Source organism: Haliotis asinina, chromosome 4, assembly GCF_037392515.1.
Source record: "Haliotis asinina isolate JCU_RB_2024 chromosome 4, JCU_Hal_asi_v2, whole genome shotgun sequence".
NCBI lineage: Eukaryota > Metazoa > Mollusca > Gastropoda > Lepetellida > Haliotidae > Haliotis > Haliotis asinina.
In genome coordinates this window covers 64,687,371-64,703,547 of record NC_090283.1, presented here as the reverse complement: position 1 = coordinate 64,703,547, position 16,177 = coordinate 64,687,371, and the positions used below count along the sequence as shown (strand labels likewise).

General features: G+C 39.6%; 1 protein-coding gene across 1 annotated transcript; it reads left to right on the top strand.

Moving 5' to 3' along the window:
* The first annotated feature begins 7,882 nt into the window (after nt 1-7,882).
* LOC137281102 (ankyrin repeat domain-containing protein 50-like) lies at nt 7,883-11,915 on the top strand. Its single transcript, XM_067812234.1, has 3 exons — nt 7,883-7,944; nt 8,123-9,470; nt 11,814-11,915. The coding sequence occupies exons 1-3, from the start codon at nt 7,883-7,885 to the stop codon at nt 11,913-11,915; spliced, it is 1,512 nt and encodes a 503-aa protein (XP_067668335.1).
* Nucleotides 11,916-16,177: the final 4,262 nt, after the last annotated feature.

Genomic DNA, 16,177 nt, shown 5'->3' with positions numbered 1-16,177 from the left:
CACCATTTATATATTTTGTTTAAACACAACTGCAATTGTCTTTCAATAGTATGCATATTTTTACCGTGACAAGAAATATTAAAATCATCCACAAAAAGTGATCCATCAATGGAATCGTTTAAAACCTTGGATAAACTGTTTATCCTAATAATAAATAATGTGACAAGACAATATACTGCCTTGTGGAACACCCTGATCCTGATTATAATGGTCAGACAGGGTTGTACCCACTCGTACTTGAAACTGCCTGTCTTTTAAAAACTGTGATATAAAATGAGGTAAACGACCTCTCAGCGCAAAATCATGTAAATCCTTTAAAATGCCATGCTTCCAGGTGGTATCATACACTTCCTCGAGATCAAAGAATATCGATACAGCATGTTGTTTATTTACTATAGCATTTTTGACAAAAGATTCTAAACGTACTAAATGATCAATAGTACTTCTATTCTTCCGAAAACCATACTGAATATTTGTAATGAGGTTATTGGTTTCCAGATACTGTTCGTTCCATGGTTTTGCAGACACAGCTGGTTAAAGAGATCGGTCTGTAATTGGAAGGATCAGTATGATCCTTACCAGGTTTGGGTATAGGGATTACAATGGCATTACGCCAAGAAGGAGGAAAGTTTCCAGATGTCCATATTTTGTCAAAGATATCTAAAAGTGTGAGCAGACATGGTTCTGGCAAATGTTTCAGCAGCTGATAGTGAATATTGTCATCACCCACTCCTGTGTCATGAGCTTGTTCAAGAGCTGTATATAGCTCATGTAATGAAAACATTTTATTATAGTCTTCATCGTTATCCGATTCAAAATGAATGCTTGTCTTCTCCTGTTGTTTCTGATATCTCTGAAACTCAGGGACATAATTTGCTGATGAAGAATTTTTGGCAAGAGTTTCGCCAATTTTATTTGCAATTTGACATTTGTCAGTAATTAAATTATCACCATCTTTGAGATATCGTACGGCTGATTTTGAACCTTTACCTTCAAGTTTTTTTACCATGTTCCATACTTTGAACACTGGCGTACGTGAATTCAGTTTGGAGACATAATTTCTCCACGATTGTCGTTTGTTTTGTTTGAAGGTACGGCGCGCCTTTGCATTCAGTATTTTGAATTTGTCTAGGTTATGGACAGTTGGATGACGGCGAAAAAAATGTGGACTGCCTTTTTCCTCGCTTTTCTGGCCTGTCTGCAATCTGCATTGAACCACGGTTTTCGCACATGTGGAGTCGTAGAGGACTTTGGTATACACTCATCAGCTATTTTATTTAGAATGTCAGCAAAAGTTTGAATTGGATGAGTTATATCACTGAAACATTCAGGTCGGAGTTTTGATTGACACATAGTTTGATATAAAGACCAGTTAGTCTTCAAAAAGTTCCATCTTGTAAACGAGGGAAAATTGGATGGAGTAATTTCTGAGAGGAAAGGTCATTATGAACAGACCAATCAAATTCATTGAGGAGGTTAGAATCTGCAAGAGATAAATCTAGAGAAGAATAAGTGTCAGTTGCAGGATGCAGATAGGTGCTTGAATCATCATTAAATATGCACAGGTCATTATTTGAAATGAAATCTTCAATTATTTTGCCTTTAGTATTAGTGTTAGTACTGCCCCAGAGTGGGTTGTGACCGTTTAGGTCACCCATAATAACACGTTGTTTTGGGAGTTGGTCATAGATTGATTGAAGGTCAGTATGTTGAAGTGTTAAAGAAGGCGGAATATACAGAGAACATAGTGTAAATGCTGCACCCAGAGTCAGTCGCACTGCAACAGCTTGGAGATTAGTGTTTAGTATAACAGGGCTATGAATAACATTTTGCCGTACAAGAATAGTAGAACATCCAGTGGCCCTATCACCCGGAGGGGAAAGAGAATGATAGGCGTTAAACTGGCGTAAGTTAAAATTATCTGTCTGTTTCAGATGTGTTTCATTCACAGAGAATGTGGATGGTGTGAGATCCTGGACTAAAAGCTGTAGTTCATTGAAATTAGTTCTTAGACCTCTACAATTCCACTGTACGATATTAGTTAAATGACCTATCTTTTAGGTGGATGGATAGGGGATCTACCCCTTGCTTTTTGTGAGGGCGACAAGCTATGTGCCCTGGGATGGATGTTTTCTGACACATCCATGTCCTCCAATGAACCATATTTGTTAAATAATTGAAGATGGTTCTCCGAACCCTTTGAAGCTCTGACACCTTTTTTCACTGTTTCTGCCCTAGTCTTGACTCTATTTTAACTGTTTTCTTTGAACTTGTTTCTGGACGAGTCTTCTGAGTGGACTGAGGGAATGACTGTGATTCATCCTGAACTTGGATCTGACTGTTTATACATGGTTCCGAAGTCTGAGTAGACTGTTCTTCAGGTATAAGAAGGTGAGGGGTGTCAGCTGTTACCCAAGTCAAATCTGTTTGACACTCTGTGGAAAAACTAGTGACTGCCGAATTTACTCTTGACAAACTTTCAGACGGTGTCTTAATGACTGATGCATATGAAACATTGGGTACTGTTGATTCAACGAGTTTTTTAGCATCAGCGAAGCTAATGTTTTGAGTAAATTTAACTTTGATGATTTCCATTTATTTTGTCCATACTGTACAGTTTTTTGGAAAAAGATGAATGATTACCGGAACAGTTTGTGCATTTTTTAGTGTACTTTCACGATCTTCAGTTACGTGTGAAGTCTCGCTACAGTGAGCAGATGTTATTGGCTTTGTGCACGTGTTGACACCATGACCATATTTTTGACATCTGAAACATCGCAAAGAATTTGGAATGTAAACATCAACTGACATAGTGCAGTAACCAACCTTGACATACTTAGGAGGATTTGGTGAAGAGAAGGAAAAGAGGTACGTATTTGTTGGAATGACATCATTATTTTTGCGGGTGGTGAATCGCTTGACATATGTGACTCCCTGATCCTTCACTTCAGAAACGATGTCCAGTTCTGACATTTCGGCCTACAAACGATCCCTGTCTCTAATGATACCTTTGCTGCTGGTCAGTGTTCTGTGTTCAGCAACTGAAGCCTGGATTCAAGCAAACGTTTCTGTATTCATCAAGTTAGTGGCTTGTTGTTTCCTGCTGCATTCAATCAGAAAAGATCCTGAACGCAAACGTTTTATTTTCTTCACCTCACCTGCAATGCCATATATGCCCTTAGAGATTACAAAAGGGTTTAGGTTCAGTGGTGTCTTGTCTACAGTATTGAGAACCAGGAAACGTGGCCAATTGTCCGTTGAGTTGGATGACCTCTGTTCATTATCATTGTCGAGCTGACGTTCGTTTTTTTTTTTGTGGGGGTTTGGTAGTCCATGGTAAGATTATTTTGATTCATCATTTGGGCTCCCCACCCACCACGGAGTATCACAAGGACAATGCTAATTGCAAGTGGGTTTCCTACTTGCAGCATCAAGAATATCGGGATGATATACTCCAGCAGAAAAATTAATAATTAATAATTCGACCAGATTGGCCCATGAGCCACCGCCTTCTGACACTGGCATCTAGGCAAATTTTCTCATTTTAAAAACAAAACAAAAACAAAAAAAACCACATGTATCATAGCATATGTATATATGTATATTTAAATATTGTGTTGAAATTAACACCAAGCCAAACAATGATCGAGCAATGAAATTTAGTGCTCGGGGCTCGGCATGACCAGTCTATTGGTTGCACCGGGCCCAATCAACCACACGTCTAGGCGAAGTCAGGGCCAAAGTGGTGTATTGAGCAACATGAACACGGTTACAGGCCCCTATTGCCCTCAATCACCAGGATCCCTTTCTCCGCCGACACAGGGCCGCAACCCACGGCAAACGGGTTGGTGGACCAAATATCCCCCCCGGGTCCACGACGGGGGTGAACGGCTTTCAGCGTTACCCACCACGAGGAGGTGGCCGTTCACGTGTGCCTATAAGTGAAGGAGGGTAGGCTGATCCCATCCCCACTTTGAATTAGAAACGACTTCAATAAATCCAGCGCCTTAAGGCATTTATTTGTTCGGGACTTGATATGAGGGAGAAAAGTTAAATGTGAGTCGAAAATCAGACCCAAGAACTTTGTCTCCTTAACGACCTTGATGGGAGTGCTATTTATAAACAGTTCTGGGTCTTTATGTGGTTTGTATTTTGGTTTTTGATTTAGAAAATTTGAAGTCGTTTTCAAGACACCATGTGTCTATTTTGTTTATACACAACTGTAGGTGCCGTTCAATAGTATGCATCCACATATATTAAAATCATCCACAAATAAAGATCCATCTATTAAATCGTTTAAAACTTTTGATAAACTGTTGATCTTGATGCTAAAAAGTGTAACAGACAAAATACTGCCTTGTGGAACACCCTGATCCTGATCAGACAGGGTAGAACCCACGCGGACTTGAAATTGTCTGTTATGTAAAAAGTTGGCTATGAATTCAGGCAAACGACCTCGCAAACCGAAATCATGTAAATCTCGTAAAATGCCATATTTCCAGGTTGAGTCATATGCTTTCTTAAGATAAAAAAAGATAGACACAGCATGTTGTTTATTAATCAGCGCATTTTCACAAATGATTCCAAACGCACTAAGTGATCGACTGTACTTCTGTTTTTACGGAAACCACATTGTATATCTGTGATAAGGTAATTAGTTTCCAAGTACCAAACAAGTCGATTACTTATCATGGTCTTGCAAACACAGCTAGTTAATGAAATAGGTCGATAACTGGACGGATCCGTATGATCACGTCCAGGTTTAGATATTGGTGCTAACATGGCGTGACGCCATGAGGGAGGAAAGTTACCCGATGTCCAAATAATATCAAATATATTTAGAAGAGTTTCTAGTCAGGATTCTGGTAAGTGCTTCAGAGCATCAAGAGCAGTGTCGAACTGCAGACGAATTTGGTATACACACATCAGCTATGGAATTCAATTCATCAGAAAAAGCATTTAATAGCATCATTAACGCCAAAAAAACGTTTAGGTTTAAGATTTCCAGCACACAGTGTTTCATATAAAGTCTAGTTAGCCTTTTAAAAATTCCGCCTTGATGATGGAGGAACACCAGATGGAGTTACAGCTTTTAATATAGTAGGAAAATGGTCACTTCTACAGAGGTCATCGTTGACTGACCATTCGAATTCATTAAGTAGTTCTGAATTTGTGAGGGACAAGTCGAGAGCAGAATAAGTCCCTGTACCAGGGTGTAAATATGTGCTGGAGCCATCATTATAGATACATAAATAACTTGAATCTCACATTGTAATGCAGGGCTTCGGGAGTTGATCATATAGAGCTTGAAGATCAGTTTTGGCAAACGTCGAAGACGGCAAAATATAAAGAGAGCATAGCGTAAACGCTACATGTAAAGTAATTCTCACTGCAGCAGCCTGCAGATTAGTAATAAGTGGAACAGGGCTTTGAATAACGTTTTGTCTGACTAGAATGGATGATCCAGGAGTGGCCCTATCACCTGGGGGTGAAAAACAATGATATGCATTAAAATGACGAAGGTCATATGTATCTGTTTGCTTTAAATATGTCTCTTGGAGACATAATGCTGAAGGTGTAAAATCGTGGACTAATAGCTGTAATTCATGTAAAATAGTCCTCAATCCTCTACAGTTCCACTGTACAATATTATTGGAATAAACTATCTTTTGGAGGGCGACAAGCTATGTGCCCTAGAATGGACGTTTTCAGAAACGTCCATGTCTTCAAGAGACCCATATTTATTGACCCTTTTGTAACCCTTTAGGAGCTCTGCCACTTTGTTGTTTTGAAGCATCAGGCTTTGGCTTAGGTTCACCTTTAGCAGTTGTTCTCTATCAGCTGTCGATTGAGACTCGACTGCGAAGATGATTTATGATCAGAAGAAGACTTTGATGTTCCAGGAAGTGAATCCTCAGTCTGTGATGACATAGCTGGGTATAGAAGTTGTGGAGAGTCGCAATTTACCCAAGTCAAGGTAGTTTGGCAGCTTGTAGCTGCTTTTGTTATTTTAGAGCTGCGCACAGATTATGTGTTTGCTTTTGTAGCATAACTTTCTGTAAGGTCAGATCTCTTAACCAGTTTTTTTTTGCCTCAGAAAAAGAGAAGTTTTGGGTAAACTTTAGTCTCTTTATTGCCATTTGCTCTTTCCAAATTGGACATTGTTTCGATGAATGGTCGCCTGAGTAGTTGGTGCATTTTTCAAAATCACTGTCACAATCTTCTGTTGTGTGTGTCCTCCCACCACAGTGAGCACACACAACAGACAATGTGCAGGTATTTACATCGTGTCCATATCTTTGGCATTTAAAACACCTGAGTGGATTGGGGATGTAGGTTTCAGCTGGGATATTGCAGTAGCCTGCCTTCGCTGATTTAGGAACATTTGGACATGAAAAAGAAAACAGATACGTATTTGTTTGGATGGTTTCATTGTTTTGTCGGGTTGAAAAGCGTTTTACGTATAGCACACCTTGATCTTTCATCTGTGATGCCATGTCAAGTTTGGACATATCAGCAAACAATCCATCACGATCTCTGATGATACCTTTACTCATGTTCAAGGTCTTATGAGCAGAGACCGTGACCGGAATGCCCAGAAAACATTCAGTATTCATCAGATTGGTTGCTTGTTGTTAATGTTTCTTTCCGCACTCATCTAGTAGCGCACCCGAAAGTAAGCGTCTAATGTTCTTAACATCCCCAGCACTACCTTGAATACCCTTAGATACTGTGAAAGGGTTCAGCTTTAATGGTGTCTTGTTCGGAGTCTCAATCACAATGAAACGTGGCCTATACTCAATCGATAGAGACGGTCTGTGGTCAGTATCAACAGGATCAATTTCAAGTGGACGTTTTGGGTTTTTTTGGGAGGGTAGGGGATGAGACTGTAGCGGAATAGGTGAGAGTAGTAGATGAAGCAGAAAATTCATTATCAACCAGTTTCCTTGCATCAGCAAAGGAAATGTCATATGTGTGTTTGACTTCCAAATTTTTTGTCTGTCTCACGAAAGAAGGACATGCCTTTGAAGAGCTCATATGCTCACCCTTACAATTTGCGCACTTGATGTTATCAGTGCACTCTGTGCCATCATGGTTTGTACTACACCGGAAGTATACCTGGGTGTTTTTGCAAGATTTTGCACCATGACCAAATTGTTGGCATTTGAAACAACGGAATGGATTTGGTATGTACACATCCACACTGATCTGAAATATCATGCTTTAACAGAAGGTGGAATCTTTGTAAGGGCAAAAGTGAAAAGGTAGGTGTTTGTTGTTATGGTTTTGTCACCTTCTCTCCTTGTAAATCGTTTTACAGACAGTAGTCCTTGAGATTTCATTTCTGCCACAATCTCTTCTTCAGACATATCTGCGAGGCACAATGCACGATCACGTACAATGCCTCTGCATGAATATATGGTCTTGTGGATTGATAGGACAATCTCAGGAATGGTTGGTGTCATATGGTTCATCATCCGAGCTCACCACCCACCACGGAGTATAACAAGGACAATGCTTAAGCAAGCGGGCCTCCAGCTTGCAGCACCAAGGATACCCGGATGATATACTGCAGCAGAAGAATTAAAAGATTAATAATTCCACCAGATTGGCCCATGAGCCACCGCCTTCTGGCATAGGATTCTAGGCAAAAACATAAATTTGTAAAATTGAAATTCCAAAGGTCCAAATATATACCAAGACCTAATAATACACAAATAACAATTCTCGTGCAACAAAATTCGTGCAATATTACATATAGTAACGCTCAGGGCTTGGCGTGACCAGCCGATTGATAGAACCAGGTCCATTCAACTCCCCGTCTAGTTGAAGTCAGGGCCAAAGTGGTGTGTTGAGCAATAGGAGCACTGGCTCTGCTCCTATGCCCTCAACCACCAGTATCCCCACATCCACCGACACAGCGCTGCAAAGCACGGCAAACAGGTTGGTGGGCCAAATATCCCCCCGGGTCCACAACGGGGGCTTGGCGAGGAGGTGGTTCGCTACGGGTGCCTACAACAATGCGAGGTTCATCTGCTCGCGAAGATTGTCAGCTGCCAAGTCATATTGTTTCAGTTGATGTTTGTATATCACAGTTGGCACATGAACGTTTTGACTTCAGTTTCAGCATATACTATGATGCCCTGCAACTTGGATGCTGTACCTTCCAAACTGTCGTTCAAGGCGTGTTCAGAGTTGAACTTTGTATTACAGCCCCACCAGTGTGTGACCTTCATGCAGCCTCTAAGTCCGGGGATCTGTCAAAGGTGAAACTCGTGTTGCAACATGGATTGGCAGTCATCAATTGTCAAGAGTGGATTGGTAGAACACCAGTGATGTGGGCAGCAGCTGGAAGACATATAAAAGTGGTGGAGTTTCTTGTGAGTAAAGGGGCTAATTTAACACTGGTCGACAGATTCGGCATCAACATCCTTCACTCAGCGTGTCTGGGAGGAGATGTGAAGGTGGTGAAGTATGTCCTTTCAAAGAACACCTTAGATATCAATGGTAGAGTACGGTGTGGCAGAACAGCCGTGATGCTGGCAGCAGACAACGGACATAGAGATGTGCTGGAGTTGCTTGTGGGCAGAGGAGCCAATGTAGCACTCACAGATGAAAATGGTGACAACTTCCTTCACTGTGCGTGTAGGGAAGGTCATGCAGAGGTGGTGAAGTACATCCTCTTACAGGACCTAGTTGACATCAATAGTCTAGGACATGAAAAGAAGTCACCAGTGTTGATAGCCGGAGAACAGGGACATACAGAAGTGGTTGAGCTACTCGTGAAGCATGGAGCTGACCTGTCACTCAGAGAAAAATCGGGTAGCAACACCCTTCACAGAGCCTGCTACTACGGACAATTTGATGTAGTGAAACATATCCTCTCACTGAATAGGGTGGACATAAACTGCAGGGGATACATGAAGAGGACACCAGTGATGGTAGCAGCGGAACAGGGATATAAAAAAATTGTGGAATTACTGGTAAACCATGGCGCTGATCTGTCACTCAGAGAACAATCAGGAAGCAACATCCTTCACAATGCCTGCTACCGCGGACAATTTGATGTTGTGAAGTATATCCTCTCACTAAATAGGGTGCGCATAAACAGCAGGGGATACATGAAGAGGACACCAGTGATGGTAGCAGCGGAACACGGATATAAAACAGTTGTGGAATTACTGGTAAACCATGGCGCTGATCTGTCACTCAGAGAACAATCAGGTAGCAACATCCTTCACAGTGCCTGCTACCGCGGACGATTTGACGTAGTGAAGTATGTCCTCTCACTTAACACGGTGGACATAAACAGCAGAGGATGGAAGAAGAGAACACCAGTGATGGTAGCAGCAGTACAAGGATATAAAGAAGTTGTGGAATTGCTGGTAGAACATGGAGCTAATCTTTCACTGAGAGATGACGACTCTAAAACCATTGTTGACTTGGTCCTTCAGGGAGGACATTCGGAGGTAATGCAATATGTCATGTCACTGTGAACCTTCAACGCTGACGTCCAAGGAGAGAATCAGCAGTCAAGAAAGTGAGTTCGACAAGGACAGAGCAACAATACTATTTACGTCCTTGTGTCATCCGATACAAACGTGTAACAGGTGTATTGTTTGTTAACAATTACATCGTGTATATGAAGCATATTTGTGCCAGGTTACTGTGACAAATTATAGTGGCGGAAAAAAATTGTATTAGCAGCAGCAGTAGTAGTAGCTGTTGTAGTACAGGTAGTAGTAATAGAAGTAGTTGTAGTAATTGTAGTGGTAGTAGTAGTTGTAGTAGAAGTAGATGTAATACTAGTAGTTGTAATAGTAGTTGTAGTAGTAGTGGTAAGTGAGTTAATATTTAACGTCACATCGGCAATATTTCAGCCATATCGTGACGGGAACATAACACTGAAATGGAATATGTGAGTATTATAAAAACCTGTCGACAAAAGATATTAAAACAACTAGAATATCACAGAAAAGAATGTAAAACTAGTAATTATACCTAACCGGTTTATCAGTAGCAGTGGTAGTAGTAGTAGTAGTAGTAGTAGTAGTAGTAGTAGTAGTAGTAGTAGTAGTAGTAGTAGTAATTTTAGGAGTAGTGAGCGAGTAACTGAGTTAATAGTTACCGTAACATCGGCAATATCGCAGCCATATCGTGACGGGAACAATTCATTTAAATTAATGAAAATAACTGGACTAATAAAATCTGTCGACAATGGACAGTAAAAATACTAGACTAACACAGATATGAACCCTTCTCTCAGTCGCTGGCGACTGTAAGACCATTTAGCCAAAATTTAAAATAACAAATATACTACGCTTAAAACATTGGTACGTGAATTTTTTACTTTGAAAGTTCTGGGACTTACGTACCTTCTCAGGGTGACAATAATTTTAGATATGTTAACACCCTTTGAAGGCACAACCACTCACGATCGCAGTTTGCTAATTTACACTATCATTGATGAAATAACATTTATCTATGTAAAAGGATGTTGTTCAAAATTTACCCAACAGTTCAATTTCTTTTAAAGAACCAATTACTAAATGATAATTTGCTTCATTAAAAAGATCCTTAATTGTTTTAACACGGAAGTATTTATCCCTTGTGCTAGCTAAATCAATACAGTCAAGCACCACCGTGATTCTCTCATCACAAGGGATACAAAACGGAGGCATTTTAACAAATACTCAACAAATACTAACTCAATACTAACAAATACCTTTAAACAAATACTCATGAGTGTATCTTGTATGACCAGTGCGACATCGTCGCATATCGACCTCTTCGAATCTGGACTGACAACCACCTACACCTTATTTACACCTACTTGAGTGTGCCACTTCGTTTGCATCTGATCACCTACTTGAGTGTGCCACTTCGTTTGCATCTGATCACCTACTTGAGTGTGCCACTTCGTTTGCATCTGATCACCTACTTGAGTGTCCCACTTCGTTTGCATCTGATCACCTACTTGAGTGTCCCACTTCGTTTGCATCTGATCACCTACTTGAGTGTCCCACTTCGTTTGCATCTGATGACGGATATAAGATTTAATAACAGCTTTATAATCAGAGTATGGAATCAGAAGTGGTGCTACAGATTTTTGGGCGCTGCCTTAGCAGCAAGACCTGCCATTGCGTTACCAGAGATTCCAACATGGCTGAGTAATCAACAGAAGACGATGCCACATTGGCCAGTAGCAAGAGCATTATACAATTCAATAATGTCTAATAAAAGTGGATGCTTGCAAGAAAATTCTTAATAGCCAGAAGGCACGAAGGAGATTCGGAAAATATATGTATTGCTTATATTTGGGGTGCCTATCAATATATTTAAGAACCGTTAGAATTGCGTTTGTTTCCGCAGTAAAAATAGAGCGATTATGCGGTAATCGGGAAGCTGTTGTTCTGGATCCAATGACAGTGACACAAGCTACGGGGCCACCATCCTTGGATCCATCTATAAATGAGGATTTGTATGTATTATATTTACGTTTTAGCTGATTAAATTCTTGTTCATATTGTAATTAATTCGTTTCTGATTTTTAATGCTTTCAGTGTCAGGTCAACTTGTGGCCTCACAAATTGCCAAGGATAAGAAAGCAGTCGGAAAGGGGCTATATTATCTGGTCCAATACCTGCAGGAGAAAGGAAAGATTTGACTCTTATGCCAAGAGGCGGAACAAGAGAAGGTTTCTTAGTGTACAAATCCTCATAGAGAGGAGTAAAAACACATTTATATGCAGGATTTGATTCGTTAGCAAGGAGTTTTGTAACATATTGTAAAGCTAATTTTATACGGTGTAGGGAAAGAGATGGCTCATCAGTTCCAACAAAGATACTGTCAACAGGAGAAGTTCTGAGAGACCCAAAACAAAGTCTCAGACCTTGGTGGTGGACAGAATCTAATAGTTGTAGACTGCTTTTGCAGATTCCACTATATGTGATGGAGCCATAATCAAGTTCGATCTGATGACTGATCGATATAGATGTAGGAGGGTAGCTTGATCTCCTCCACGACTTTCATGAAGTCAAGCACTTTCATGTATTTAATATCTGGTACGAAAGTCAGATGAGAGTCAAAAATATGTCTTAAGGACTTTGCCTCTTTTACAACCTTGATGGGAGTGCCATTTAAACATAGTTCTGGGTCTTTGTGTGGTCTATATTTTCTACAGAAATGTATACAGTTTTTTTGGAATGAGAAAATTTAGAACCGTTTTCAAAACACCATTTATATACTTTATTGAGACATAATTGTAGTTGCCCCTCTTTTGTGTGCATAGTTTCAGCACGACAAGAAACGTTAAAATCGTTCACGAAAAGTGTTCCATCAACTGAACCATTTAAAACCGTTGAAAGTCTGTCTGTTGTAATACTAAATAATATCACAGATAAACCACTGCCTTGCAGGACACCCTGATCCTGGTTACAATGATCAGACAGGGTAGAACCCACTCGGAATTGAAAGTGTCTGTCATTTAAAAAGCTAGATATAAAATGAGGCAAACGTCACCGTAAACCATACCAAGTTTCCATGTGGTGTCGCACGCCTTTTCCAGATTAAAAAAGATAGACAGAGCATGCTGTTTATTAATTAGAGCGTCCTTCACAAATGATTGTAAACGCACTACGTAATCAATGGTACTGTGAGTGAATGAGTGAGTAAGTTAATATTTACCGTCACATCGGCAATATTGCAGCCATATCGTGACGAGAGTAATTAGTTTAAAATAATGAAAATATCTGGAATAATAAAACCTGTTGACAATGGACAGTAAAAAAAATACTAGACATCAGAGACATGAACGTAAAACTAGCACGCTTAACTAAAACACTGCAATCAGAGTGAGTGAGTGAGTTAATATTTAAACGTCACATCGGCAATAATCTTTTCTGAATTGAAATTTATAGCTTTCTTTTCTTGTTGATATTTTTGAAATTCAGGTAATAATAATTTGAAGAAAATGAATGTTTGGCCAGGGTTTTTGCCAAGTTTAATGGCAGTATCTGATTTATTAGTCAGTAGTTGGTCCCCATCTTGGAGATGGTGAATGCTGCATTTAGTGCCCTTACCCTGGATTTTTTTAATCATGTTCCATATATTGGATGTCGCCGTACGAGCATTGGTCTTTGATACATACATACGCCAAGAGTGGCGTTTACTTTGCTTGAAGCTACATCGTGCTTTAGCATTTAGAATGTTAAGTTTATTCAAATTGTGGACCAGAAGATGGCGACGAAAATGATGTTCAGTGTTTTTCTGAGTCTTTTCGAGCCTGTTGGCAATTATTGTTGAACCACGGTTTCCTAATGTGTGGAAGTACAGAGGGCATATGGATACATATGTTATTCAATTCATCAGAAAAACACTTTACAGCGTCAGTAGCATCAGCGAAAAGTTCAGGTTTAAGTTTGTCAGCACAGATGGTTTAAAATTAAAGAGCAGTTAGCCTTCTTAAATTCCATGAGAATGATGGAGGAATATCATAAGGGGTTACAGGTTAGAAGTGTTGGAAAGTGAGTGAGTGAGTGAGTGAGTTCATATTTAACGTCACAGTGGCAATATTGCAGCCATGTCGTGACGAGAACATTCTTGAAAAAATGAATTTATGTATATGGTAAAACAAAATGTCAACGAAGAACAGTAAAACAACTAGATTATCACAATAAGAATTAAAACGAGCATGAAAACTAATACCACTATTCAGACAATACAATATAAAAACAGACCATAGATCACCAGCAACTGAAGGAAGATCACCATACTAGAGGCCATGGGGACTTACAGTACTTCCGCTACCTACATGGACCCCAGTTGGATTTACACCATCCCTTCAGAAGCTGGCGATTGTATGAATAAACATAATAAAACAACAAGAATTCACATAGACATAGCAATATCATTATACAATTCAATGACTTCAATTAAAAGTGAATGTTTGCAAGAAACTGTAATCCGGTAATCTAGACGATATTGTTCTGGATCCAATGACAGTGGTACAAGCCACTGGGCCACCGTCCTTGGATGCATCTGTAAATAAGGATTTATAATTGCTATATTTATGTTTTAATTGATTATATTCTTGTACATATTGTAAGTTATCAGTTTCTAATTTTTATAAAATGTAGTTAATGTTAGGTCAACTTGTGGTCTAACCAACTGCCAAGGGGGAGAAGAAAGAAGACGGAAAGCAGCTATATTTTCCAGCGGAATGCCGGCAGCAGAAATAAATGGTTTAATTCTGTGCCTGGAAGGCGGAACAAGAGAAGATTTCGTCTGGTATAAATCCTCATGAAGGGGATTGAACACACAGTTATAGGCAGGGTTAGATTCATTAGCGTATAATTTAGTAATTTATTGGAAAGACAATTTTATACGGCGTTGTGTAAGAGATGGTTCATCGACCTCAACATGGTCTGGCAACAGGTGAGGTTCTGAAGGGCCCAAGACAAAGTGTTAGGCCTTGGCAGTGGACAGAATCAAGACGTTTTGGGTTGCTTTTACAGGATCCACCATATACAGTGGTGCCATAATCAAGTTTAGATGGTACCAATGATCTGTATAAGTGAAGGAGGGTAGCTTGATCCTCTCCCCACTTTGACTTTGAAACAACCATTAACAAATCTAGTGCCTTCAGGCATTTAGTTTCAAGGGATTTTATAAGTAGTAAGAATGTTAAATGAGAATCGAAAATTAAAGTTAAGAACATGGCCTCCTTTACAACTTTGATGAGAGTGCCATTTAAAGAAAGTTGAGGGTCCTTATGCGGTTTATGTTTTCTACAAAAATGTATGCAATTAGTTTTGGATATAGAAAATATAAAGCCGTTTTCAAGACACCATTTATTTATTTTGTTTAAACACAACTACAGTTGTCTTTCAATGTTGTGCATATTTTTACCACAACAAGAAATATTAAAATCATCCACAAATAATGACCCATCAATTGAATCATTTAAAACCTTGGATAAACTTAATATTAAAGAAAGTGACAGACAAAATACTACCTTGAGGGACATTCTGATCCTCATTGTAATGATCAGACAGGATAGAACTCACTCGGACTTGAAATTGCCTGTCTTTTAAAAACTCTGATATGCAAAGAAGCAAACGGCCTCTCAATCCAAAGTCATGTAAATCCTTTAAAATACCATGCTTCCAGGTCGTATCATAAGCTTTCTCAAGAAAAAAAAAAATACCTGATACAACATGTTGTTTATTTACTATAGCATTTTTAAGGAAGGATTCTAAACGTACCAAATGATGAATTGTACTTCGAATTTTCCTGAAATCACATTGAATATTTGTTATAAGATTATTGGTTTCAGGATACCAAACTAATCTCTATTCACCGTACGTTGTGTAATAAGGTGAAAATTGCATTCGTATACAAGAAACGAATTGCACATCCATTATTGAGATTTGCGGTTACATCGGTATAGCACCAATGCTATTACTATTGGGTAATATATTAAGGGATGGAAAAAGGGAATAAATGTCAAGCAACAGAACAGAATAGATTCGTCAAGCAGCAATTAAAGCTGAGTCACTAATTAGAATTCAGGTAGATTTCCAATCACGAGGTACGACATGAGACCAGGGAATGATGTAACTTTGAACGAATCAGAGAGATTGTAGAGGGTCATGTGATAAGGGTAGAGCAGGCTCGAACACCTTAAAATGGCACCATCAGCACTAAAAGGTGCACTGCGGGTTGAAGGGTCAGCAGAACGTTCACATCCCGATTGATCAGTAAAGAGCTTGCCCTACCCTGTCCAGGCCAAGTCAGGATGTTATGAAAAGAGGGATCGAGTAAACCCATGTGAGTATAGAACTTTGTGTTGAGTTATTCATGGTATGGCAGAGTGCCAATACATGAGTGCTATGTGTTAGTTAAGAGTCCCTTTCGTCAGACCAATGATTCCGATATGTAGTAGCCAGGACGGACCAAGCGAGTATGCATCCAGAGCTTACATCATCCCCGGCAAGTCAGAACGGCCTTTGTAACAGGAAACTGGTAATAGGGTTACTAACACCCAAATCGCCAGTTACGACAGTTCCGTGGTTTTACAGACATGGTTAGTGAGAGATATCGGTCTGTAATTCTACGGATCTGTATGATCCCTGCCAGGTTGTGGTATTGGGACTATATCATTACCCCACGAAGG

Coding starts and splice junctions, on each gene's coding strand:
- LOC137281102 (XM_067812234.1), top strand. CDS start 7,883: ATGCCCTCAACCACCAGTATCCCCACATCCACCGACACAGCGCTGCAA. Junction 7,945..8,122: donor CTGCAAAGCACGGCAAACAG/GTTGGTGGGCCA, acceptor TTTTGACTTCAG/TTTCAGCATATACTATGATG. Junction 9,471..11,813: donor TTCAGGGAGGACATTCGGAG/GTAATGCAATAT, acceptor TATACGGTGTAG/GGAAAGAGATGGCTCATCAG.